General features: G+C 47.9%; 1 protein-coding gene and 1 long non-coding RNA gene across 3 annotated transcripts in view; one reads left to right on the forward strand and one right to left on the reverse strand.

The window, feature by feature from the left end:
- The window catches only part of gpc5b (glypican 5b), a 92,007-nt gene that overhangs the window by 27,277 nt on the left and 38,508 nt on the right, over positions 1-26,222 (forward strand). Inside the window, exons 3-6 of one of the 2 annotated variants that reach the window (XM_018741195.2) lie at positions 2,995-3,689; positions 12,958-13,115; positions 14,351-14,410; positions 16,388-16,510. In XM_018741195.2, coding sequence (XP_018596711.2) covers positions 2,995-3,689; positions 12,958-13,115; positions 14,351-14,410; positions 16,388-16,510 — 1,036 coding nt within the window. The remainder of the gene's footprint in view (positions 1-2,994; positions 3,690-12,957; positions 13,116-14,350; positions 14,411-16,387; positions 16,511-26,222) is intronic. The other variant, XM_029246173.1, reaches the window with a different exon arrangement.
- On the reverse strand, positions 17,420-21,979 carry LOC108927727 (uncharacterized). The gene is made up of 4 exons (XR_001965613.2): positions 21,482-21,979; positions 20,622-20,935; positions 19,901-20,253; positions 17,420-19,126 (listed from the first exon to the last, which is right to left on the reverse strand). It is a non-coding gene; the product is annotated as an uncharacterized LOC108927727 (long non-coding RNA).

The following is a 26,222-nucleotide window of genomic DNA, read 5'->3' on the forward strand; positions in this document are numbered from 1 at the left end:
TAACCCTAAATGCCCACTGGGCCTCAGTGAGGAGTGCACATACAGCATAGAAGAGAGGGGGGGTCGGTACAGGGTCATGAGTGGACGGGGTGCCAGGGGCGGGTGTTGAAATGAAGACTGATGGATGGCTGTAGAGGGTTTGGGGGGTGGAGTCTGGAGTGAAGAGCAGGATAAATCACCAGGAACTGCAAATTTCCTCCTCCTTGTTGCTGGGTCTCTCTTCGTCTTCACGTTCTCCCTCCTCTCCTTTCCCTCTTTGTCCTTTGTTCACCATCTTGTTTTCTTCTTCTTCTTTTCCCTTTTTCCCCATGCTGTCTATTCATCTTCTCCTGGACCTTTTCTTCATCTCTCTCCCTCCTCCTTCGACAGCCACTCCTCCCTCTCTGTCATTCCATCCTGGCCAGGCTTGCTTCTTGCGTTGCGGCCGATGCGAACTTATTTTGTGCCAGACGAGCGCCGACCAGACCCCTGCCTGCTCTCGAACAGAGACCGCACTGTACTGAGCTGGACATCGGTCAAGAAGGCAGTCACTGTGCCAGTTTCAACATGACTTTTTAATATTTAAATTTTTTTTTTTTTTCTGAGCGTTTTGCTAAGTTCTGTTCAGATCCAACAAATCTTTATTTTCTTTTATTATTTCCATGATCGCCAGTGAGGAAGCAGTGATTTACATTGTAAATATTAAATCCACAGTAGAAAGGTCTGAATTAATTCACTACATGTTTGCAGAGGTATCCATTCTGATATGATATTATGTGAAAAGGTAAATTCAGCTACAAACTCTTTCTTTTTCATGCCGCTGTGCAGCAGTGATGGGTTTTCTTTATTTAGTAGCACTTAAAAATCACATTCTCGTATCTAGCTGTGCATTACATACTAATTAAAGCTATTATGTAATCAGAGGTAAACACCAGTATAAAAGAATTAGTATCACTACAGATGCTACAGATGGCTCTGCTTTGCTTTGAATCTCTTCCTTTTAACTGAATTTAAACCACTATTAGTGCAATTACATTTTAATGCAGCAACAGGTCAGTTTTAATTTTAAATGGTATACCTTTGCAACATAGTTGTCTCGGTGCATTAAACATACATTTCAATCTTTCAAGGCTGCGTAATAGTGCAAGGAAAAATGAAACAGTCGTGTAAATAATAACTGCTGTTAGTGACAGAATCACAAACAGTCAAAGAAGTAATTACATATATATATACAAACCCCATTTCCAGAAAAGTTGGGACACTTTCTGAAAATGCAACAAAGCTAAAAAGTATTTAAAGTTTCAAAGTTTCACTTGAAATAAAATAAACAAAAATCACTCAAACTTTTATTTAACTGATGAAAGTACAGAAAAAACATTTTCAGTGTTTTCACTGACAAAGCTAATTGTATTTTGTAAATATAAAAAAACAACAGAATGTGATACCTGCAACACACTCAAAAAAAGTTGGGACAGAGGCAAAACAAGGCTGAAAAGATTACAAGTAATACTGTTCTGGAAGGTTCCGCAATTAGCAGTTTAACCGGTAACAGGTGAGATTATCAAGATTGAGTATAAAAGGAGCATCCACTAAAGGCTTAGTCTTTGCAAGCAAGGATGGGTCGCGGTTCACCACTTTGTGCCAAACTTCGTGAGAGAATTGTCAGTCAGTTCAAAGACGCTGTTTCTCAGCGCAAGATTCCAAAGAATTTAGGCCTTTCGCCATATGCAATTCATAATATCGTGAAAAGATTCAGGGAGTCAGGGAAAATCTTGGTGCGTAAAGGCCAAGGGCGGAAACCGCAGTTGAATGCACGTGACCGCCAAGGACTCAGGCGGTATTGTTTGAGAAACCGTCATGCTACCGTGATGGACATAGCCACATGGGCTCGGGAGTACTTTGAAAAATCATTGTCGCTCAACACAGTCCGCCGCTGCATCAAGAAATGCAACTTGAAATTGTATTATGCAAAGAGGAAGCCATTTATCAATTTTGCGCACAAACGCCCCCAAGTTCTCTGGGCCCGAAGTCATCTGAAATGGACCGAAAGACAGCAGAAATGTGTTCTGTGGTCAGACAAGTCTACATTTCAGCTTGTTTTTGCGGAAAACGGACTTCGGATTCTACGTGCCAAAGATGAAAAAGACCATCCAGACTGTTACCGACAAAAATTGCAAAAACCAGCCTAAGTGATGGTATGGGGTTGCATCATTGCCCACGGCATGGGTGATCTGCATATCGTATGTGAAGATACCATTGATGCAGAGGCTTATGTCGGAATTTTGGAGAGACATATGCTGCCGTCAAGACGACGTCTTTTCCACGAACTCCCTATCTATTTCAGCAGGACAATTCCAGGCCTCATTCTGCACGAGTTACAAGAGCATGGCTTCAGAGGCATAGAGGGAGTATGCTTGACTGGCCTACCTGCACTCCAGATCTGTCTCCTATTGAAAATGTATGGTACATCATGAAGACAACAATCAGACAACGGCGACCACGGACTGTTGAGCAGCTCAAGTCTTGCATACAGCAAGAATGGGCAAAAATTCCACTTGAAAGACTGCAACAGCTGATTTCTTCAGTTTCCAAATGACTACTAAGTGTAATTAACAGAAAAGGTGATGTGACCCAGTGGTAAACTTGCCTCTGTCCCAACTTCTTTTGAGTGTGTTGCAGGCATCAATTTCTAAATTTGTTTGTATTTAACAAATAGAATTAAGTTCATCAGTGGAAACACTGAAAATCTTTTCTTTGTCCTTTTGTCTCTTAAATAAAGGTTCAAGTGAACGAACAGATTACAGTTTTTAGTTTTTGTTGCATTTTTAGACAGTGTCCCAACTTTTCTGGAAATGGGGTTTGTACATATACACAGGCAGGAGGTAAAAAGCCTGGAGGTAGTGGAGGCAAGGAACCAAAATCATCCTTGGCTGCAACAAGATGGCCAAATTGTCAAAAATGTCACCAGAGATGAGTGCAGGGCTGATTCACTGTCTCTTTCCTCTCATTCCACAGAAACCTTCCAGTCGCTGGTCTCCTTCGCCATGAACCACACTCTCTCCCTGTTCAACACAGCCTACCAGCCCTTAGCACAAGAGGCTCGCGGACCTGTGTCCGAGCTCTTTGGCGACTTGATCCTTTACATCCTGGGAGCCAATTCGTCTGTGGAGCGAGCTGTGCATCGCTTCTACGATGGACTCTTCCCGTTGGTGTACGGCCGCCTGGTGAACCCGGGCTCTCCGCCGCCCACGGCCGACCGGGCCGAGTGCCTGCGTGCCACTCGACAGGATGTAAATCCGTTCGGGCCGCACCCACGGGCACTGGCCGGGGAGCTGGCATGGGCCCTGCGGGCGGGCCGAGTCATGAGCCGGGCGCTGGCGGCGGGTGCCGATGCCCTCAATGCCACGGAGTGGGTGGCATTGTCTCGAGACTGCGCCAGGGCCCTGGTGCGCATGCAGTACTGTCCGCACTGCCGAGGCCTCACGCTCATCCGGCCCTGTGGGGGCTACTGCCTCAATGTGATGCGTGGCTGCCTGGCTGGCTTGGCCGAGTTGGATGTGCCCTGGCGTCGCTTCGTCACTGCCCTGGAGGGGGTCACCGATGCGCTGGCTGGCACGCACAACCTGGAGCTGGCATTGCTGGGGGTCCGCAATCAGATCAACGACGCCATCCTCTACACACAGCTGCATGGCCCACGTCTCACCGCCACGGTGAGTAAAACCCCAACATTCGCAACATGCACCACACAAAAACACAAATTGCACCAACACTCTTAGCCTCACTCTCTTCCAAAGTCCGTTACAAGGCTTATGTTCTCCTCTGGGAAACACTCACAAAGTTTCCTTTTGTTCTCCGTTCATCTGAGCACGTTGTTGGTTTGACGTCTCCAGACCAGGTGAGCAGCTTCCTGTTGAGATACTGATGTACATTTTCCAAGTGTGCCTCTTCTTTCTGGCTTTCCAGTGTAGAGCTGGGAACCATTGGGGTGATTTGGGTGGAAAGGCTTCGTTTAGATATCTTTGATTTATGTGAGTTTTTGGTTTTCTGCACTGAGGGACATATTCATTCTACAATTTCTTTCACTCACTGTTTACCTAAAGCCGCTTGGTTGAGATAAAATGCTCCTCCAGTCTGTTGGATTTGAGATATGGTGAACATCCAGTAAATGATGGGGATTTTTCGTAGGGACTATCAGATTAAGTCTGTGTCATCTATTTTCTGCTTGATACAATACTTGAAGACACATCGTCTTGATCTACTTAGCCAGTCATGGTATTACTACCCATTAATGGCCCGTACTTCCGAGTTACAGTATATGCCCAAATATTTGAAGTAGCACAGCTACTTCTGCATCACCTTGACTAATAATGTGTGGATGCAGTTGTCACTCAGTTTCAGTAATGATATGCAAAGCATTTCATACCTTCAGAACTGAACCCAGCTTGACCCCACCAGCAGAGAACAGGAAAATCTATAATCTCTGATGTATGGTTTTTGTTTCCACGTGTTTAGAGTGTTTCATCAGTCAGGGACCTTAAATCCCCACGGGAACTGACCTCTGACCTCTATGTCCAAGCACAGATGATGTCATTGAAGTCCCTGGAAGCCTTAGCACTAAGCAGATAGGAGAGAGTTTCTTTTCAACGATGGTTGATTTGTGAACCAGTTGTCTGTGGTGTCCTCCGACTCATGCAAACCGTTTGAAGGTGGAGCCTGAGGTAGAGCCTTACAGATATACACAATGCAAGCAGCCATTCTTGTGATGCCATTTTAGATAAATTTCTCTTTGTGGAGGCCGCATGTTACTGTCGGAGTTAAAAATGCTGTACAATCCTTGCCGAAGCTCTGTCCATAGAAAGGCTCTTCCTTTAGTCATCGCAGGCACTGCGGTTACAGTACTGTGCAAACGTTTTAGGCACTTGGTTGCGGAAAAAAGCTGTAAAGTGAGAATGCTTCCAAAAACAATGCTCTTAATTAATGAACTTCCTACAAAGCTCAGTAACCATCCATTTCCAACAACCACTTGACGCAGCGGGTTTGGCCAGGTCCTGCTCTCTGGCAGGTCTTGGGTTCGAGTCCTGCTTGGGGTGCCTTGAGATGGACTAGCATCCTGTCCTGGGTGTGTCCCCTCCCCCTCCAGCCTTATGTCCCGTGTTGCCAGGTTAGGCTCCGGTTTGCCGTGACCCCGCTTGGGATAAGTGGTTTCAGACAGCGTGTGTGTGTACTTTCTTTCTTTAACGACATACAAAACCCTTACTGTAATACTGTAACTTTCTGCAAAAGGAATGCTTGGAAATCTAAAATATTCTTTCCCATTAACACTAATACAGAAGACAGTAAATAACCACCTAAAACAAATATTTTTGTGAAACATCTAAGTGCCTAAGCCTTTTGCACAGTACTGTATATACCAGTCACCCTCATCCCATCAGCCTACCCAACCACCCCAGTGTTTTAGCATGCCATTTCTGCCGTCTCCATGTTGATCAGTGAAACCCTGTGTCTCAGAGGGGAGAGGGGGGTGGTTGCCATGACAAAGATACTTGCGGAGAGTGAGTATTCTCCCAAACCGCCTCCCCAGAGCCCAGTCTCCCATGAGCTGCCTTGGCCTTCACCCAGCCAACCCTGATAGCCAGAAGGGCTCTGGCCAGTCACATCAACGGGACCTACTGAGGTGGAGAGGGGCCCAGAATTGTCCCATCACAGCGGGCTCAGGATGTTTATGCTTCTGAGCAACACCATTAACTCAGAGCATGACCTCTTTCAGAACATCTGACATTCCTTTATGGAGCATGGGTTGTTTCTTCAGGAAGAATGACAAAGCAAAGGCCATAGCACAACTGATTCAGCTCTGTTTCCATTTCCTCTGCTTTGGAAGATGTTGACTTTCTCCCCTTTCCCATCAGAACGGGTGACCAAGCAATCTAGAGAAAAAGGTTTCCACACTGCTGAGCTAATTACAAGCTTTAGACATACTTTGTTACCATGGGATCATGGAATCTTTTACGCATTGCAGTTACCATTCAAGTACTCATTATGGCAGAGTCTACTTTCCCCCATTGGATATATTCCAGGCATTTTATGGTGTGAGCTCCAGTATGTCACAATGAAGACAATCTTTGCTTCAAGTTACCAACACATGGTGTTGAGGAATTCAACAGTGTTGAGCTTGGAAGAAAGCCGGGGTAGGGTATGATTTTTGGGGTACCATTCCCAGACAGACAGCTGCTCAACTGAAGCAGGCCCCCTTCTTTCCCATTCTTTGACCCCACCTGTGACTGTGTGCTTTGGGGTCATGCATCTAGCCCAAGGGCTCTGAGCCACACACAAGGGATTACATTTTACTGAGTTCCCATCGCCTCTGAGCACTGGGGCCTGCAGTCCAAAGAAGAAACTTCCTTTTACTCTCTGACTTTGTCTTTCTTCTATTCTCCCACCCATCTCCACATGTTCCTCACAAACCAACCTTCACTTCTAAGCTTGGTGTTTGTACCAGATTTAACCTTAGGGTTGCTGAGAAGATATCTCCACGTGTTCAAGGTGGGACTCGCAATATTTCACTGCAGTGGAGTCCAACACCCAAAAGTCCAACGAACACAAACTTGTCACACACACACTGATCCTGTGTGATCAGCTCTCTAGTTACTGTCAGCACTCTCAACACACTTAACAGTATAACAGCATTCTTCTCAAATCTCTGCCCTGCACCATGTAAGGAGGGGTAGGTGAGGACTGTTTACTCACAGCTCATTTTTCATTAAGTTTGTGCAAAAACAAGTGACAAAAACTCTCAGATACATCCGTCCTTGACATGGCAAAACCCCTTTCCACAGTGAAAGGCTTATCAGAGTTAATGTGTTTTTAAGCCCCTTTCAGCTGAGGTTTTACCAGACCTTCTCATTTCGATGAAAATGTTCCTGGTGAAAAATCTTAATGGCAAGTCCTGCTTAGATAATGGAAAGGAGAACAGACTGATGGAGTGGTAGCAGAGTGGTAGGGCATGTGGAGAAGTTACAAAGAACATGGGAGCAAAGCCTGGGTGTTCAGCAATGGCGGTTGGCGCCTTCCAAATTTTCTTTTTTTTTTTCGGGGGCCAAGTTTCCAGCCAGCCAGTTTTTGCACCCTCAGCGAGTTGCAGCTAGTCCATTAGCCGATAAAGCTTTTCATCCCCCGCCTGCTCCCCTCGCTGACAGAGTACTGCCGGAGTCACACACAGAGACCACCCCCGTTCCTCCAAGGCTGCCAATTCATCTCAATCTGCTGATAATACGTATGCGCCTTTGGTGAGGGCCAGGAGCAATCATGAAACCATCTCTGTGTTTCACTGCAATGCAGAACGTTAGGAGCCACCTGCAGTTGGGTTTCCACCTGGAGAGGCTGAATGTGCTTTTTCTTCTCTGCCAGTAACTACTGCATTATAAACATCCCATTCTTATTAAAGACAAAAGCTCTGATTTTATGCTACATCTGACATCTTCCAAAATGACATCAGTGTAAAGAATGCCAGCTGAGGCCAGCAGCTGCACGTACAACGCCTTAAGATCTTCTCAACATTGACCATGTCTGAGATCCTGGAGGTTCAGGACCATGTAGACTCAATGGATCGTTGAGCACTCACATACCTGTGGAAGCAGAGCAGACAGAATGGCCATAAAGACTCCACACAACCCACATCACTATATCGTCACAGCCCTGTTGGTGTGATGAATTTGCATGGCTCTGCTTCCTGAAGTTCTTGACGTGCCTTTTGTAAGAGCTTAGCTTCAGTCCTTGATAGATGCCAGCCAGCACTATATATACAACATGTGTATAAATGAGGTACAGGGTAGAAACTAGACTGATGAGAGTGGAACATACATTTGCATGTATGAGAGGGAGACGAAGCATGTAGATCGTGAGGAAACGGACGTACCCCCAGTCGAGGATCCTGCTGAGATCAGTTCAGTGGTTTGGCCTGGCATTTCAGTGAACAGCTTATGAGCTGACCGGTGTTATGGAAACTCCTTGTGCACTCAGAAAATGCAGGCGACAGGCAGAACTTTATACGCAGCACCTGCAGAACAGACCACAAGCGACATTTTTTCAGAAAGCAGCCATGTTAGAAAGCATCCATTGAAATCAGCGCTAATTGCCGGTTGAGGATGTATGGCCACCACACGCATCCCCATTAAAACATTTGCATACAATCATTTCAACACAACCTGAGTGCTCCCAAATTGCTCCCCCAGTTTAAGTGAGACAAGAAGTGCTCTAGATCATCAATTTTATGGTAATTTGTTTAAGGCGGCACCGAGCAAACGGGAATGGAGAAAAGAGTAAAAATAGGAGGTGCTTTTGCACATTAAATCTGTGCTACATTGTGATGGTGAAGGTTGCAGGGTGGTGAAGATGAATGTCTTCCCCAAAAGCCACAAGCTCAGTTTAAACCACAGTCTAACTCCTTCGGTCTGCAGCACAGTCTGCTGGCTTCCCTCCTCCTCAGCTCCTCGGGACTTAATTTGATAGATCAGGAGTAAATCGCTCAGCGAGTGGACTTGGGCTCTAAGGACTGGAATAGACCGCTGGTGAACCTCAATGGGATCTGCTGAGCAACAAGGTCATAAAACCAGTCACATGTACAGTGCACTATAAAACAGCAGGGAATAGATGGATTTATGGGTTTTAATCCATAAATTGTGTGATTCTTTTTACATTTCTTTTACTTTCCAGCTTGTATGGTCATGCTAGTCACCGGTCTTCAGTCATTCGTGACCAGTAAACTCTTGTACAGTGTAGCATCGTGGGGCCTGTCCTGGGAGCCCTGGGGACGCGGCATGGTACACTGTGGATGGGAAACGTGTCCATCACGGAGCAATCACACACACACACACACACACACACACACATACACACACCTACTGACTCGCACAAACACACTCTGAGGACAATTTAGAGTCACCAGTTCACCTGAAATATATGTATTTGTGCTGCGGGTGGAAACCGGTGCATCTAGACTCAAATGCAGGCGAATAAATGGAAGGTCAGAGGTTGAACGTCAAAGTTGAAGTGATCGCTGGCTTCTTTTCTTAAAACCTTCTTGTTTATTGTTACTTCACTGGAGCTGAGATAAACAGGGTTACGGGCGCTGTGGGTTGAGCCAGTGTTCGTGTTGATCATTCTTTTGCTGCAAGAGAGTGCCGCAGCTGAAGTGTTGTGAAATGGACTTTGAAGAACGACGCGTCTATATTAAAGTGGCCGGGCTCCAGAAAAAACGTGTTCCACTTAGCGTTGAATTAATCACTGCCGATGCTATTGTTTGAGTAAACAAAAATGTACGGGACCTCTCATTTATAAATGCACTTAACAAGCACGTGGAAATCCTGGTGAATGTTCAGCCGTTGCGTCTCTCGGTCCTGCACGGAGGAGTTAATGCACACGCTTTCATTGTTCATTAGCTTGCGTCGGAACAGGCGTGTGTGAGAGTTCTGGGGTGTTCAGGCATTGTCTGTGACTGGGTATTTCAGAGCGAATTAACATTTTTTGCAAGTTTTGAGGGTGCAGCATTGGCAGCGTTGGCAGGGATGCTGTTTTCCGAGTGGGTGTTCGGTCGCGGCCTGAGGGCTACTTCATCTGAGAAGGCGAGAGAGCGAATGGCTATGTGAAAAAAGTGGGTTTTGTGTTTTCGTTGGGAGCTCTGTTAGAATCTTGTGGTTGGGGCCACTGCTGGCCTCTTTGGCCTTGACCCCACCCCCCAACCCCCACCCCCTTGCTCAATGTTGGCTGAGAGGGAGTGTTGCAAGTTCTCGGGGCGTTCGGGGGCTTGCACGTGGGACAGAATGCAAATCCTGCTGCGGACAAAGGGTGCGAGATCTGGCCGGGGTTGGCCCTTCCCAGAATGCCCTGCGGAGCGAGCCAGCGAGGCCTCTGAGAAAGTTCCTGAGCTTCTCTAACTAATCCTTGCACAAATAAACCTCTTTGATAGACCACCACTGGTAGCAGTAAGTGAATCCTCCCAGAGGGACTCGTTGCTCCCTGGAAGATTCCTCCATTCCATGTTCCTCCCTGGATCTCAACTCGGGGGGTCCGGGCTCTCGGAGACAAACATGCACGCTCACGCATACGTCCCGAAAACCATGGCTGTTAGGTAGAGAAAGCACAAACGCAGATATACATGCAGGGCGGAAAAATCTACTCGCATGTAGATATGGACAAAGACCAGGAAGAGGATTGTCCGCACGCACACACACACACACACACACAAGTGTGAAAACAGGTGCACACATACAGCACTCTCATCCAGTTAAGTGTCACCAGCAGATGCATGACTCACATAACAAATCACAAAGGATTCAGTTTGTTGCTGTGCTTTGGGTTTCACGGGAGCTGAGCACTCGACAACGAGGCGCTTCTACACGGACCAGGTTGTGTTTGGCTGCAAGGAGAAGCGAGTGCTGGACTGGCTAAGGGAGGCTGAAGTCTGAAATGTACCATCTTGTCACCTGGTTTCCATGAACGAACTCTTCACCCTGGATCATCTCAGTAAGACCGGCAGCTGCGTGAGCTCACTTGACAGAATTTGCCTCCCTGGAAGTCAGTAATACCTCACGTGGAATTAGGAGCTCGTGAGGACTGTGGACTCACTCCGCTCATGGTGTGAACTGTGATGGAGCTGCTGCTTGGAATTAGCTGACAGAAGAGGAAAGATGGATTGGCAGCAATTCCTGCAAGGCGTAGTTAAGCTCCTCCTGATCACACACAGCAGAATCCGTGTCTCTGCTTCTGCCTCATGTCCACCTCCGCAGCAGACGTGTGCAGGTCACAGAGGTCATCCTGAGAAGACATGTTGTGAGGGGTGAATCCTTGTCTACGTAGAGCCAAACAGTTCAACAAAGATTTGACTTGCTGATGGGAGCAGCAGCCTAGTGCTTAGATCTACTCTCTTCTGCTGGACGGACTCAGCTTTGAATCCCACCTCCTGCTGTAGTGCCCTCGAACAAGCTGCGTAGGCTGAATTGCTCCAGAGCAAACTGGCCGAATGTATAAATGGGTAAATCACTGTAAGGTGCTTTGGAGAAAAGTGTCACCCAGTGTATAAATGTATCGCTGAGCGACTGATTGATTTGTCAGCCTGAAGGAAGGTCTTTCTTTTTTGATGGTGGACAAACCGCTGGTCAGTGTTGTAAGGTGGGGGGTTGGCGGCAGGGGGTACTGGGCTTTCCTCCGTGTTTCTCGAGGATTGTTGGTGCAACAAGGTCAGGGATCTTCGCAAATAGATTTACACAAGTGAAATGACACATTATCACTATCATCTTACATTAAAGAAGCGAAAGCAGCCCAGCATGTCGGCCCCAGGGCAGGAGACACTGACCGGCAGTGCTGTTGTCTGCCTTGTGGGATGCAGAGCAGGAATGGTCACAGTTACAGTCTCTGTATCCCACACGCAAGAGGGTGACACATGTTTGTCCTTGTTTACTAATTTTTCGGAAGTGCATGTTGACAATGTAACGAGAACAGCTTCACTTAAATTGCTGGTCAATGGAAATATATTAAGGGAAGGCACGGTGGTGCAGCGGGTTTGGCCGGGTCCCGCTCTCTAGTGGGTCGGGGGCTCGAGTCCTGCTTGGGGTGGCATGTGACAGACTGGCATCCTGTCCTGGGTGTGCCCCTCCCCCTCCAGCCCCGCACCCTGCGTTGCCAGGTTAGGCTTCGGTTTGAGGCGACCCCGCTCAGGATAAGCGGTTTCGGCCAGTGTGTGCGTGGAAATATATATTTTTTATTCAAACTTCTTGCTCCGTTTCTGTAAAAATCTGAAATGTTGACGGTATATCACACAGTTCCTGTTGGGTTTAATTCATTTAACTCCTCCTTCTGTTGATGTCATGCACTCATTGCGTTTTTCTCTGAGATGCACGTCGCTTCTGCGAAATGAATAACAGTCAATGTAATTCCCAGCGGCAGGGAAACTTCTGTCCTTTAGGAATGAACAGCTCAACAGTTTAACACTCCTTAAATGTCCCAAAAGTCCATGCAATGCCGTCATGTGTCGTTTTGCCACTTGCTTGCTTGTCTTCTGACGGCTCATTGATTTTGCATTGGTGAAAAAGTACAACGGATTCTATCAGGGTCACAGCTTTGAGTGCTGAAATTAGCAGAGCACCAGGCGTTGTTCGTGCCGCCCGTAGATGAAAACAAAGACGTCGTGCGCTTTGCATCGCTCTCGTCCTCCCACCGTGGACTTTCCAGGTAAAACGCCTGAGTCAGTCCCCTAAGTGTAATTGCAGGCCACTTAATAACGCAGAGTGCTTTTAAACAGGCATTGATTGGGACAGCAGGAGCTTTTGTGCGTCGCTCCTAAAGTACGTCTCTGCAGGTTAATCGATAGTCGCGACTACGTCGACGTTCTATGAGACTTTCTGATTGCGGCGGTCCCTTTGGAGCGACGTCACACTTGCTCGTGAGCAACGGGTTGGGGTGGGGGGTCACACAGGGTGCCTATTACTTACCGCGGGCAGGTTTCCCTCCCCACGTCGATCACTTGACGTCGGTGCTCCTGTGCTCTGCGAGGGCACCGAAGTGGGAGAAGGAAGAAAACGTAACGAAACCTGCGTGGTCGGAACGATGCGTGCAGCCTTTCCTCATGACGGTGACTCAACACGAGTGTGGGCACCAGTGGGGGGTCACGTCCTCTGAGGCTCCACTAAATCATTGACAATGTCACGATCAGCGCCAGTCTGTAACACATCTCACACACACACACACACACATTGAATGCATGCAACCAAAATTGTTCTATTTGTATGTCATGCATTGTAAAAGACTATAAATGTGCCTTAAACCCTTTGCTTGTTTTGGGGGGGGGGGTTCAAATCCTTGGTTCAGATTTCCTTGAGGAGATGGAACCTCTGCATCCATCACTAAATAGAAAAATGGATCTGAAGAGCATGAGTCTCGCTGTCAGGCGTCTGGTGTGTTTAGCCGGTACTCTGTACCCCTCCTCAGGTGGACAAAGTGTGTGGACAAGTGACCGAGGTGCCAACGTGGACGAGTACGAGGTCCACCTCTGGCGCGACAACCCCTGTCAGTCCCACAGACTCCTCCACGCACTCGCCGGAGCCCTCGGCAAAAGTACCGCTGGGTCGGCTGGCGCACCTGAAGAGGTGAGACCCGGGGGAGGTGTCCCGTCCGCCCACACGCACACCTGCACAGCCCATTTTAATCCAGAGTGAACGTGTGTCTCTCTGCGTGGTCTTACTCCCGCTCCAGCGGCCCGGGTCACAAGAAATGTTTTCCTCTTTTGAGCTGCATTTCTAGGCAATAACCAATAAGTATTTTCTCAGAAATGCTGGTGTGGAAATGTCAATAGAGCCCGAAGTTGTATTAATGTACGAGATGCACTCGACTTGACATTGCAATAACAATAATATTTTTCAAAGATATTGCCTCTCAAACACTGCATCCACACGGGGTGATCTTTTTAGCTCCTCGCATCCTCTGAACTCATTTCCTGCTCGAGCTCCACATGGTACGGCTGTAAAACAGCGGACTTTACCTTCTCGACGCTTTAGGCTGATGTGCTCCGCTCTGGCATCCGACAGTCGCGGTCAATCTGGACTTTTTTGCTACGCTTTGTTACTGCATTGAATTTCTCTCACTTGCAATATGAGTTTATGAAGGAAGTGAAGGAAACAGCCTAAAATCGACCATGGCCTGCAGAAACAGTCAGCGGTGCGGATGCTTGGAGCAACATGTGACCCTCAGGAAATAGCCATGATTGATGAGATGCTCTTAGTCGCCAGCAGGGGGAGCCACAAGAAACTACAGCCAACCTGGCAGGAATAATAATAATAATAATAATAACAAAGCCTTCTGAGGAATGGTTTTAGTGCAGCGCTGTGCCTGTTGGAGCAACACAATGGAGTTACAGCATGAGAGTCAGGAAACCGACCCAGAATAATTCCTTGCATATTAATAGCAAGTGAACGTGGATACCGGTCGCTCCAAATAAACGGGACCGACGTCATCGCTTTTAGAAACGTTTCCTGTCGGCTGGCCGGTGACTTGAAAGATGCAGTGCACAAGTACAGGAAAAGCGACAGTTGACCTGCTTTCAATGACTTGCATGCTGTTGTGCACCCCTTCCCCCCTCCCACCCGATTCCCGTCTGACATGCATTGTCCTTATCCTTCAGCGTGGGCCTTCCATGGATTATTTTGCTTTGGTTTTTTTTATATTGCTGAGTTGTGCTGTTTAATCAGATCATTTATTTTTTCTTCTACCGTTTTACTTCCCTTCCTTCCTTGTACACTCCTGTTTGTATCGACTGACCAACCTGCCCCTCAACAACCCACTCCCCCCCGAAACCCACTTGGGGACCCCTGCCTTCTCTCCCCAGCTCACTTCCTCTGAAACCCTCCAAGATCAATAAACCTAGAAGTCTGAAAAAGATATCTAGGTAAGCATGTACCCTCTGGGCTGCGCTAACCAGTGGCTGCGCGCGCGCGGCGTGCCTGTAGGAGGAGTTTAGCGTGTGTGTTTAGCTTGTAAACTTTGTGCCTTACATTGCAGAACACCGTACTGTTGCGCCATCGCACGTAGCCAGTCCAGTTAGCGGTGCGATCCCTGTGTGACCTCTCGGCCGGTTCTGCTTTTGGTGTCACAAACCCGCTCGCCGGCTGATTGGCACACCGCTCCTGTCGGTAGCCCAGCTGGTGCTGCTCCTGCTACACGTGTGTGTGTGTGTGTGTGTGTGTGTGTGTTAGAGCTGCAATAAATACACCTGTACCTCATGTTACGAACATCTGAGTTACGAATTTTTGAAGATACAAACAGTCAGTTTGTATTTCCACTTTCCACCATTAGAGGGCAAAGCGCATTCAGATATAGTCGAAATTCAAATGGGACTGCGGGGGGGGGGGGGTCTCAGACTTTTACATGTGTGTTTTCATTCAGGGTATTTGTATGAATTAATTATACTTATACAAGTGGTCCCTGATTTACAGCGGTTTGAGTAACGAATTTTTCCACTTTACGATGGTGAGCTGGCGACGAACATTCGGTTGAAACCATACTTGGAGTTTCGAATTGTAATTTTTTTCCCAGGCAAGTGATATGCGGTGCGACACTCTCTCGCGATGCTGGGCAGCGGCGGCGATCCGCATCTCCCAGTCTGTCACGCAGAGGTGTGTATTAGGTGTATTAAATGCATTTTCGACTTACGATATTTTCGAGTTGCGATGGGTTTCGCGGAATGTAACCACATTGTAAATCGTGGACCACCTGCATTTGACACTTTTATAACAACTACTCAGCAAATATATAGAGGCATTTATTCTGCTTTTTTACTGGAAACTGAAAATGACCGGATGCTGACAAACATGTTCATGTGATGCATCAGTCCTTTCTATCAGAACTTCATCTGCAATTAATTTTCAGTTTAATTCACTGTGAAGTAGTGGGCGGGCTTACGAACGATTCCGATTTACAAAAAACATTCAGGTACCAACTGTGTTGGTGACATGAGGTACAACTGTAAACAATCAGACATTCAAAATTCATCAGTCAGACATTAATAAATGTTTGAATAGAGATTGTTTGTTGATGCATCTTTGTATCTCATTTCTTTCTTTCTGTTTAAATTTAGCACTTTATGCCATAATTTAACACAAATTTGACCTTCTGTTAATTTTATGCTGTCAACATTGGCACAATTAAGGAAAAATGTGTATAATTTCAAAATATCTCACAGGTCCTCAGGTTTTCGCTCTCCCTTCCACACACATGATCGCGGTCACTTTTTTTTTAAACACAGGGAGCATCACTGGAGCATCACTGGAATTCATAAAAGAATTCAATGAACAAAAATGTAATCATATTTATTACCACAAAGCAACACCCTCACCAATACCAGAGCTATAATAATAGGAGTGTAAAACAAGAAGTTACCGTGTAGGTCTGTTCTCAAAGTGGTCGCCGCTCAGAGTACGGCCAGAACAGTTCAGCACAGTTCAGCGCAGTTCGGCACAGATGAACTTAGGTGCTTTTTCCATCCCTTTCTAATATTTATGATCAGTCAAAATTATTCGCACAATTTGCCAAAATCCCACAGGCTCCATCTTCCAGTCCCTACTTTGTATCAACAGCAGCACAGAAATACCCTTCTAGTCTCTGTTTATTACTTAGGGCTAAGAAACAATTCAGTTAAATAGTTTTTTTCACTCTGGTCTCATCTGTTCCTCTTTACGTGTCTGGGCTCCGGCTTTTCTCTCATACATTCATCTGCCTGTGTGCCTGTCTTTTCTTCGCAAACTCACCAGGCCTTATTGTTAGAAGAATAACCACGCTTTGCAGTAGATAAAAAGGACTTGATCTTTGTTTACTCATATTCACGCTCTCAGTGCTCCCCGCACCGCCTTCTCTCTGTGCTTCGCAGGGAGTTTATGACCTACATCCAGCGCTACAAGACGTTCTTTGCCTCCCTGCCAGAGATGCTCTGTGATGGAGAGATGGTGGTGGAGGACTTCACCTGCTGGAGTGGCGAGGAAGTGGTCGAAAGGTACGTCACCGAGCGGAAACGCCGCACATATGCTAGTGAAAAACGAGGGAACCGATGTAGAAAATGAAGAAAGGAAATGCGCTAATTCGTAATAAAGCGTAATTCTGTGTCTCTCTCTGAGCCGCGTCCCCTGTGCTGGGTTCACTTGGCAGAAAAGACAAGCGCGCTGCAGGTTCGACATCAGAACCAACGGTCCTGAACCACGGTGATTCCCTGCAGGGCCGTTGCCTTGCTAGGCTTCTCTCGGAGGGAGAACGCGTCTCTGGCTCGTAATCCGTGGGACAAAACCCCCACTTTGTTGTGTTCGGGGCCACTGCTACATGGGAACGGAAAACAGGGATCAGAAAACTGAACTACATCAACACCCCCACGGCGGAGGAGAGTTCAACATAAGAGCCCTTCCCACATACCCCTCTCTGCCTCCCTGCACTTCCTCCCCCCACGCAGTTCCCTTTACAATCATCCATTTGTTCGAATGAGGGCTTTAAGCTCCCAATGCCGACTGCGACGTGTCCTCCGTGTCCAGGACTTCAGCCGGACCCTTGCTTGTCCAGGTGACTGATGGGAAAGACACTGCTAACAACAAGAGGCCACGCAGCTCTGCTCTTCGACATCGACATCCGGTTCCTCAGCTAGTCTGGGTTTCTATTACCAGAGGGTTGCAGGCTTGAGTCCCATGATACTTCTGTGACCTTTCATGTTAGCATGAGTGTGACCCTAAACTTCCACTGCAGCTGCAAAATGCCTTTGACAGGGTAAAGCTTAATGTAAACTGGCCCAGTTGCTGCTTCTACATTGTGGATTTGGATCTTGGGTGTGAGGGAACTTTTTTCTGAGAATGTTGTGTGGTGACGCAGAGAAGGGTTACATTTGGGAACTTCCTTTGCTTACCTCTCTGCCTGGATGCTTGAACTATTCAGCTGGTGGAAGCCCTCCGGCTCAACGTCAGGCGGCGCCGATGAGGCCTGGGATGGAGTGGCTGTGCTGTGCTTCGGTTAACCTCGTGGGTTCTGCATACGTCCGTCCTTGCATTGTCACTTATGCTACTGAAACTGCTATTGTTACATGTATTCGCTTAGCAGGCACTTTGCTCTGAAACTCAGAGAAAACAACAGCGCGTTATATCCTCCAACTGGTCATCAAAGCATCGGTCACTGGAACGGATCAAATGAGCTTCCGTGTCTGTTCTTTTCTCTACCAGTTGATGCGCCCCCCTCTTTCCTAAGTTGAGAAGACAAGCTGGGTCTGCTCTGTCTATAGACTGCTGGGGGTCAGAGGAATGGAAGGCAGAGATGAAGACTGGGAAAGGGATGGGGATGGAGAAAGGTCCATTGCGTGGGGTTGGAGGGACAGTGTGGGCCAGGCAGTCTGGGAGAGGAAACCATGAGTGGAGAACAAATGGCCCCCTGTTGTGGCCCCTGTGGGAAAAGAGATCCTGTGCTCGCTGCAGACCGAGGGACAGGGGCAAGGGGCACCCACCATGATGGCTAAACCTTACATGTGCTTTCTTCTGGAGGGACAACCCTGAGGCCACAGCGCTAATTTCAGAATTTAACCAATTTCCCAGAATACGAAGTCTTCATGGAGTAAATTTTGGCCATATTCAGTCATATATACACAACCTACCAGCGCCTTTGAGTATTTAAATTTTACAGCTTGATATGCGTTGGAAATATGAGAATTTCAGCAGGATCTTCGTGTTCACTTTCAGTGTATGGATATTTTTTCCTCTGATGCTTTTTGTGAGACATGGAGAAAGAATTGGGTCAGAACTCCCTGAGCTCCGTTGTCTTTTGGAGACAGAGGGAGAAATATCTTGTTGAAACAGCCAGACCACAAAACGTGCACAAAATGTGTCGAACAGCTGGGTGGCCCATGACGTCGCGCTCACAAGCACAGGCGTTTATATGACTTTCGTAGCCCGGAACTGTTTGCTGAAGTTCTTGTACATGGGGCAATGAGCTTTGATGTTGACAACGAGTGGAGAGGTGTTGGAGATGAAGTCGAAGCTCCAGCAGTGGTCTGTTAACATGTCCATTGTTATCGCTGCTATCACCCACGCTGTCATCACGTTTTTCTCTTTTCTCATTCGCCCTTGCATTAATCCTACCTCATCTGTGGGAATATGCAGCAGCGTAGGATGACCGAACAGTTAAGATCATCGTTGGGAACCTTTCTTAAGGTCTCAGCAGTGTGATTCCACCCATCTAGTCACCCATCAGTAACCAGTCGTCCAGTGTAGGGTCACAGCAATGCGGAGCGTATCCTGGAAGCACAAGTTGTGAGGTATGTTTCCTCACAACGGGGTGGGGGTCCCTTGAAGCTGTTCCCTTGCTGCGATTCTGAAAGCTTCTCCCTGTGGTGGAGCCAAAGCGCTCGTGACTTTCCACAGTTCCACGCCGGCCAGTTGCATCTGCGCTGAGTCAGCAGAGATATTATTCCTGTGGTTTGTGATTTTTGTGGAAGAGAGAGTGAACACTTAAAGCCACGAGCTGGTTTTTGGTCTCTCCTGTATCCATTCAATCTGGCGTGCTGGAAAACTCTTGCCTTGTCTCTTCGGGGCTCTGTTGGACGGGGGTGCCTTGTGGAGAGAGCTGCCCGGAGTACTCGTGCACCCTGTGGAAATCCACACACACTCACGGTGAGAATGCGTTACCCTTATTCTTGCGATTTGAAGAGCATAACACTCATATTTCGTGCCTTAATGGGAATAGACAATAAGAGTCTGTTAGAGCCTCGGAATAGTTCACATTTTTATCAGGCTATGACAATCCATGTGTTTACCACATAGACATCTGCTATCCATTTTGGTGTCAGGGGGGCAAAGAAGGGTGGGATGGGGTACATCTCTGTGCTCCCAACCACGCTTTCAGTCCAACACACACAAATACCCCACTGGCTGCTTGCTCATGAAGGCATGAAACAGAGGACAATGTACCACAGCGTCACATTTTTCCAACGCGTCCTGGGATTCTGCAGCATTTTCACGATCGTGCACAGACAGACGAAACAGGCAGATTCTCGCGTCCCGCTCGCACCGGTACCGCAGCTACGGCTACTCCCAGGACAACATGAAAGATATTTACTGAGAAATTTGCGGATGTTTCTTCTTCTGTGTCCAGACTCTTACAGTAGACAGTGTAGAGTGGAAAGAGATGGAGAGATGGACAGGTGAGACCATTTAGCATGTTGGAGCTCAAACGCAAACCCCTCCGGAGATCATTAGCCACTTAACTGGACACTTTCCATTAACTGGTGACACACCATTTTTTACCTTGTTCACCATTCTTTACCTAGTAACTGATCACCTTGCACAACTTGACTTCTGATGGTAGAAGGTGCTTCCTGGCTGAGCCCAACAGAAGTAAAGATTGTCTACTAGGGACTCACTTTTTGAGGGAGCGGAGGTGGGTCTGGACAGGAAATCGGTGTCCCTGTCTCCAGAGGTAAAGTGACGGCCTGTGTTCTTCAGTTCTAGGAAGCGCCGGCACTTTCTCACGCTTCATGCTTCCAAGCGCTGCACGCATTTGCCAAGCAGTGTTCTGGGATTGATTGCTCTTCGTGCTGATGAGCTTCTCGCTCGGACTTTGTTAGCGCAATAGGAACGGCGCGTGCTGGCACTCTGGGGAATGACGTCACCCTGGACACTGCAGTGAGGGGACTCGGACCGGTGGTTGTCCCTACGATGCTGCGGGGCTCCGCGAGCACATGCTTCAGCTGCGTGACGCCATTCACGGTGCATTCTGGGTAAACAAGGGCACATTCGCGCGTCAGTCGGATCTGAGACCCAAAGCTTGAAGTTATAAAGTAAGAACTTTTCATATGACTAAAACGGGGAGGGTGGGGCAGAAAGTTCAGTTTTCATTAAAGCAAACATGGCAGTAAATAAAAGTGCAGAAGTGCTGTCAGACCATAATTAAAAGTTGATGGGGTAATATCTTGAACTGCTTTAGAACAATGAAGCGGTATTGTTCATATCTTTTGGGTGGCCCTCGACAGGATTCTCCTTGGAGGGAAGTTATTACTGAACAGGCATATCTTAATAGATGGCAGACACAAAGGAACAGATAATCTCTTCAACTGACAGAAGGTCCCGAGGGCAAACACTTACCACTATTACACTGTTCCACACATGAAGGCGCTCTGCAGAGCCCTACTTGCAGTACGGAGTATGTTGTAGCAACACGCCAGTGCTTTGGAAATGATGGCATCATTTTGTTGCTGGTTTGGATTTGAGTGCGGAGGCTCATACTTTGAGTGGAACATCAGCCTGTTTGACAGCTCGCTGCTCCGTTTGAACGCAGTATTGTGGCGATGTGTTTTTTTCCTCTCTTAAAGTCTAATTTTGACTCAAATGCAAAAAGAGAACTCCCTGAATACTGGAGCTCAGATGGTCTTCTGTCGCTGTCAGTGTAACATGGCTTCCTGCGGGGAATCGGTAGGAAACGGTGAGAAAAATAATGAAGCGTTAAAGGATGAACAGCTATCTGGATCTTCAAAATTTTATTTGGACATGGCTTGTCTTAACTTTGGTGTCATAGATCTTAAGGCAAAGGCGCTTCGAAAGTCTGTGGTCAGTGATATTGTGGTGAGGCCTTTTGAAGCCTGGCACTGGATTGGGAGGAGACTGAACGCTCTGGGAACTTGAAGAGCTACAAATGGATGGTTAGTTAGCCCTGGTGAACAATGCAGGCAGAGCAAGCTATAAAGATCTTCTCGTCCCCGAACGCTAAAGTAAGAATTTGTCTCACGGAGCTGCTCATCATGTTCTCCAAGCTCAATCCACTCACTCAATCCAAGCCACCGACACAACAGCAGTGACAAAGAGGGACTTTTGTAGAAACAGGTCCATGTTAAACTGTGGTGATCTGTTGCCATGGATTTTGGACACCCTGGACTTTAAGGACCATGGAGCAGGTTCTGAAAGTCCCAGGCTATTGTGGTGCAAATGAGAAAGGCCGAAATACTCACAGACACGCAGACTGTTTCCAGTCTGCCCATTCTTTCGTTCTTTTTTGTGTCGGTTGCCTGATTACCTCTTGGTAAAAAGCAGGGAAGCTTCTTTCAGCAGGTCACACCATAACAGTTCTGATTCTACTGACGGAGAGTCCAGTACTGAAAAGTCAGGCTTAGTTCTGTTGCAGTGAATTTCGGAAGTGTGCGTAGCGCGTGGCTTTGGACCATGGTGCCCGAGTATGAGGTGTGAAACTTTTCGGCACCCGAAGCCAAGGAAGCAGTTCTGTTAGATGACATGGAGAGTGCTCTGGGGGCTGGAAGAAGTTCCTGGGAGACACAGAAGATCCAGAAGAGGTGGGGTGGTTGAAGAAAGTTGGGCTACAGCCATGCCAGAGGGACGTGGTGCCCCATTTTCCCTGGGGAGGTGGGGTTGTTCCATGCCTGGAGCATAGCCAAAGGCAGCACAGTAGAGCCCCTGGCCCTCAAACCCCTGACCCATTTAACTAGCATGGAGATGCTTCTCTTTGGGCCTGCAGGCCTCTTTCTCTGTGCTCTTTGTCACTGAGTCCTGCTCAGTGGAATTGCTCCTGGAACTGGGCAAAGCGCATAGTTGAGCCTCTTCTTCTCAATGACGGTTGACGGTGTCACAGACTAGCAGAAGCTCAACGACGAGCTCCCGAAGCTCCAAGCAGCAGCAAAATGTGCTCTCAGAAGAAAACTCATTGATGCCAGCGACAGCATGCAGAAGTGCATCATTATGAAATCACTTCTATGCCGCCGTCACACTCTTACCTTTGACTTTTTAAACACCCTGGATGCTCAAGTAAGCGGATGTCATCTGAATTTCTGGAGCACCATTTATGTAAACACTGCTGTTGTACGGTGTTACTGTTCAAGATACAGTAGCATATAGTTCCTTTTTATCTCATATTGTCAAAGTTAACTGAAGTTTTGTCTAGAGTGCAGTTATAAGACATCAATGATCAGACCCACACGCTGAACTATTCTGTTTTCATTTGCCTTCAGCAAATAGTCAGCTACACATAAGAGGACGTATAACATGAATATAATGGTTCATCATTGCTTTGCTGCGCACTCAAAGGCTTCACCAAAAGAAAGTCCGAAACTCACCTCTGCAACCGAGTTCACGTTGTTTTGATCGTTACTGCCGCTCCTCCCTTCCCTCTGTGCTCCTTCAGGCTTGTCACGTTCTCTTTGGGACAGGGGCCACTGCGCAAGTGTGCGTCTGCCATGCCACGTCCGGTCAAATACTGCCACCTCTTGACAGCTGTGGTAAAAAATTTGTAGCTAATGACACGTTTATTAATTTATCCAGTGACTTACAATATTAAGCTACTTACAGTAATTTACCCATGTCTACAGCTGGGTAATTTTACTGGAGCAGCTTAGGGTAAGTACCTTGCTCAAAGGTACTACAGCTAGAGGTGGGATTTGACCCTACGACCTTCGGGGCCAAAAGCAGCAGCCCCAACCATTACGGTACCAGCTGTTCCGAATTCCTTCCCAAGTGGCAATAAGCGCAATCCTACAGAGCCCAACAGCGCTCTTTAATAAATACTCTTCGACAGCACCTCATGCACAGCGTCCAAACCATATCGAGCCAAATGCTTTAGTAAACATTTCGCTACAGTTCTAGAATGATCTCAAAGTCCCTAGATGTGGAGCTGTGGGCCCAGATTCTATTTAAATTTAAATTCCGAAATAGCTCATTTATCTTTTGCAGTTTGCTCGTCCGAAGAGTTTCCCAGCAGTCCACGCCACATGTGTGACCTTCCTGCAGTTTGACGGAACACAATGCGGCGGGACGTCGTCCTGCCTCGGGTACTTTTTCACTTACACCGCGCAAAATTACACTGGTACAGCTGCAGCGCTTTAAAGAGCCGAGGTGCATTTAAAGAGCACCGCCTCCCTAAATACTCTGTTTATCATGGTGACAAGACATGAGAGCAGAAAAAAAATCACACCAGGTGATGATTATAGGTAACATGTACGCATAATTGTGTGTAATGGGGTCGTTTGCCACAGCTGGAACGCATTCTTCCTGAAGTAAGCAAATCAGACACCCGTTGCGGAGGGAGCTTTTCGAAAACCGCACTCGTGTTCGGCACCTGAGTCACTGTCTGCCATTAATAGGAGTCTCCTTTTCCTTGTTTAGCGCTGCCTACGGTCCACGCGTGAGCCTGGCAGCCAACGTCTCTCTGCTGTCCCTCCTGGGAACCCTCGGTGACGGAGGAAACGGTGCAGTGTCTTTTCACAACGCTGCCTCACACCCTCGCACCCCGTCCTCGACTAATTCATGGCCACGTTGCCCAGATGGAGATTCATATTTAATTAGCTCTGGCTTGGACACTTCGGCCTCTGTCTCACGACCGGCTTTCCGCTCGCCGCTTAAAGAAACGTTTGAGCGTCTTTTGTCAAGTTCTGGGAAGAAGTAGCGGATGTTGTCTCCCTCTCGGAGGTGGGGGGCCTCCGTTTCCAGCACAGCGTATAAGTGCAGGAACGGGCCGTCGCTGTCCGTCGAGCTTCGCCCCGTCATCGTAAACAGAAAGGGACCCCCTCTAGAGAAAACAGAGGCGTTTCTTCTTTTTTTTCCCTGTTTTCCTCTTTTTCCAATTACAGACGATTACAAACCCCTGCCTCCGCCCAGGGATGCTGGAGGATGTGGTTTTAGGCTGGGGGCACAGTGCTCTTCCCACGGGCGCTTGTGTGGTCCCGCTCCACCCACCTCTTCCCCAGATGGCCTCGTCCCCCAGGCCTGTCCGTGACGGAAACCTTCAGTGACCTCATGGAGACCATGCTGGTTGTGATCACTTGGTCGTCACCATTGTCCTTCCGCTCAGCTTCGCTGCAGGACTCCTTTTGGTCCTGTTCAAGTGACCAGTTTCTGCCCATGACAGAAGCATCTAATACATGAAATGGAAAGTTGCTTTAGATGAAAAATTAATGAATACATTTGGTAACAAGTCATATCATCCATAGGTGTCCAGCCTGTCTTTGACACCCTTTTTATAGGAGAAGCATCCTGTTTCCCACCTCATATTTGAAATGTTGCTGAGAAACTCCCCATGCCCCCCCCCCCCCCCCCCCCCCCCCCCACTGCTCCTCCAGTGCTCCCCCGCACGTTTCACACAGAATCCGAAGACCTTCTCTTCCTTTCCTACAAAAGACCCTCTTTTTCTCCTGGCTTTCTGTTGCTCCCAGGTGTCAACTGACACCACTGCCCTGTCATGAACCCTGAGTGACCAGGAGGTCAGCTGCCTGTGAGCAGGGCTGTTCTGTGACCGTATGCACCCGACATTTTGACAAACAGCCATGTAGCCTTTGTAAAAAAAAAATAGCACAGAATACCAGAACTTGAGCTCACTCACTTTTGGTAATCACTTATGCAAGTCAGGGTCGCGGCGGTCAGGAGCCCATCCTAAAAGCACAGGGCACTAGACCAGAATGAGTTCTGTTTAGAAGAAAAAGCCAGGAAGAAAAAAATTATGTATTTATATGCCCTGGTCATAGGCTGATTTAAAACTTTAGAAACTGGAATCTTTTTAACTCATCTGCAGCACCTTATGTGTGTTTGCGTGGTATTACCGTGTTTTACACTAGAGGGCAGAGTGACAGCAGAGCCGCACCTCTTCTGGGTGAAAGAGTCCAGTGAAGCAAAGCCGGTTTGAAGGAGATATAAGACTAGCTGATCTCTCTGCCTCTTACTGATGGGAACTGTTCCTCTAAGTGTTTCTTATCCTTAATTTATGATGTGTGAGTAGCGGGGAAATACACTTGGGGGGGTGGGGGGGTGGTCTGGGGCTCGCAGTAACGGTGGCGAGAACTGTAGCAACACGGTACACACAGTAAATCATCGTCTGTCCCTCCACACGGCCACCTCTGGTAGACATTCCCCAGTAATTGGCTTCCTATTGCTCTAGGTTCCCACAGAGTGGGTGGGGGGGCGGGGGGTGGCGCACAGAGGGCTTCTGCCTCCCGGCAGCTCACTCTGATAAAGACCACCTCCAGCCCGGATCGAGAACTTGCGGAAAGGGCAGAGACACCTCAAGGCTCCCTGCAGCAGAAGCGCAGCCTGTCGGTGTGAATGACAGCAGTGTGACCGAGCCCAGGGGCACACTGCATGTGTCTGTGTGTGTGTGTGTGTGTGTGTGTGTGTGTGTGTGTGTGTGTGTGTGTGTATGTGTGTGTCTGTCAGACAAATGACCAGCAAGTGGAACGGTCGGCAGGGTACACCGTAAGCTTGCAGCAAATGGTATCCGTGTCAGACGCAAGACACGTGCGGCATGTGCCATGTTTGCTCGGCTGTATGTGCAGCAACACGTCGATCCCGTGCGGCACATGGTGTGCAGCCATTGCAGTCGGGTGGTGAACAGGATGTGCTTTCCAGTTGGGTGTGGGTTGCGGTGACCTGGGAAAACAGCTGTTCGTCAGTTTTGGATGAGGGGGTGCGGCGGGTGGTGGGGGGGGTTCAACGTTCAGGACGAGGGTGCGTGTTCAGCAGGGCGCGTCTGGTACCGACCACTGCGGGCGCCACACTTTCCCTAGAATGGGGACTCAACACATCTTCTAGGTTTCTTTGAAACATCTCTAAGTTCCCCGGGATTTTTTTGGCTTCCGGATCATTCTCTGCCATTTTGAGTGAAAGTTACCAGCCGACCTTATGGGAGGCGCCAGAAGAAGACGGGCTTTCGACTGTGTCTGAGACTGGTCTGGATGAAGAGCTTTCGTGTGCCAT

Source organism: Scleropages formosus, chromosome 19, assembly GCF_900964775.1.
Source record: "Scleropages formosus chromosome 19, fSclFor1.1, whole genome shotgun sequence".
In the NCBI taxonomy this organism is placed as follows: Eukaryota; Metazoa; Chordata; class Actinopteri; order Osteoglossiformes; family Osteoglossidae; genus Scleropages; species Scleropages formosus.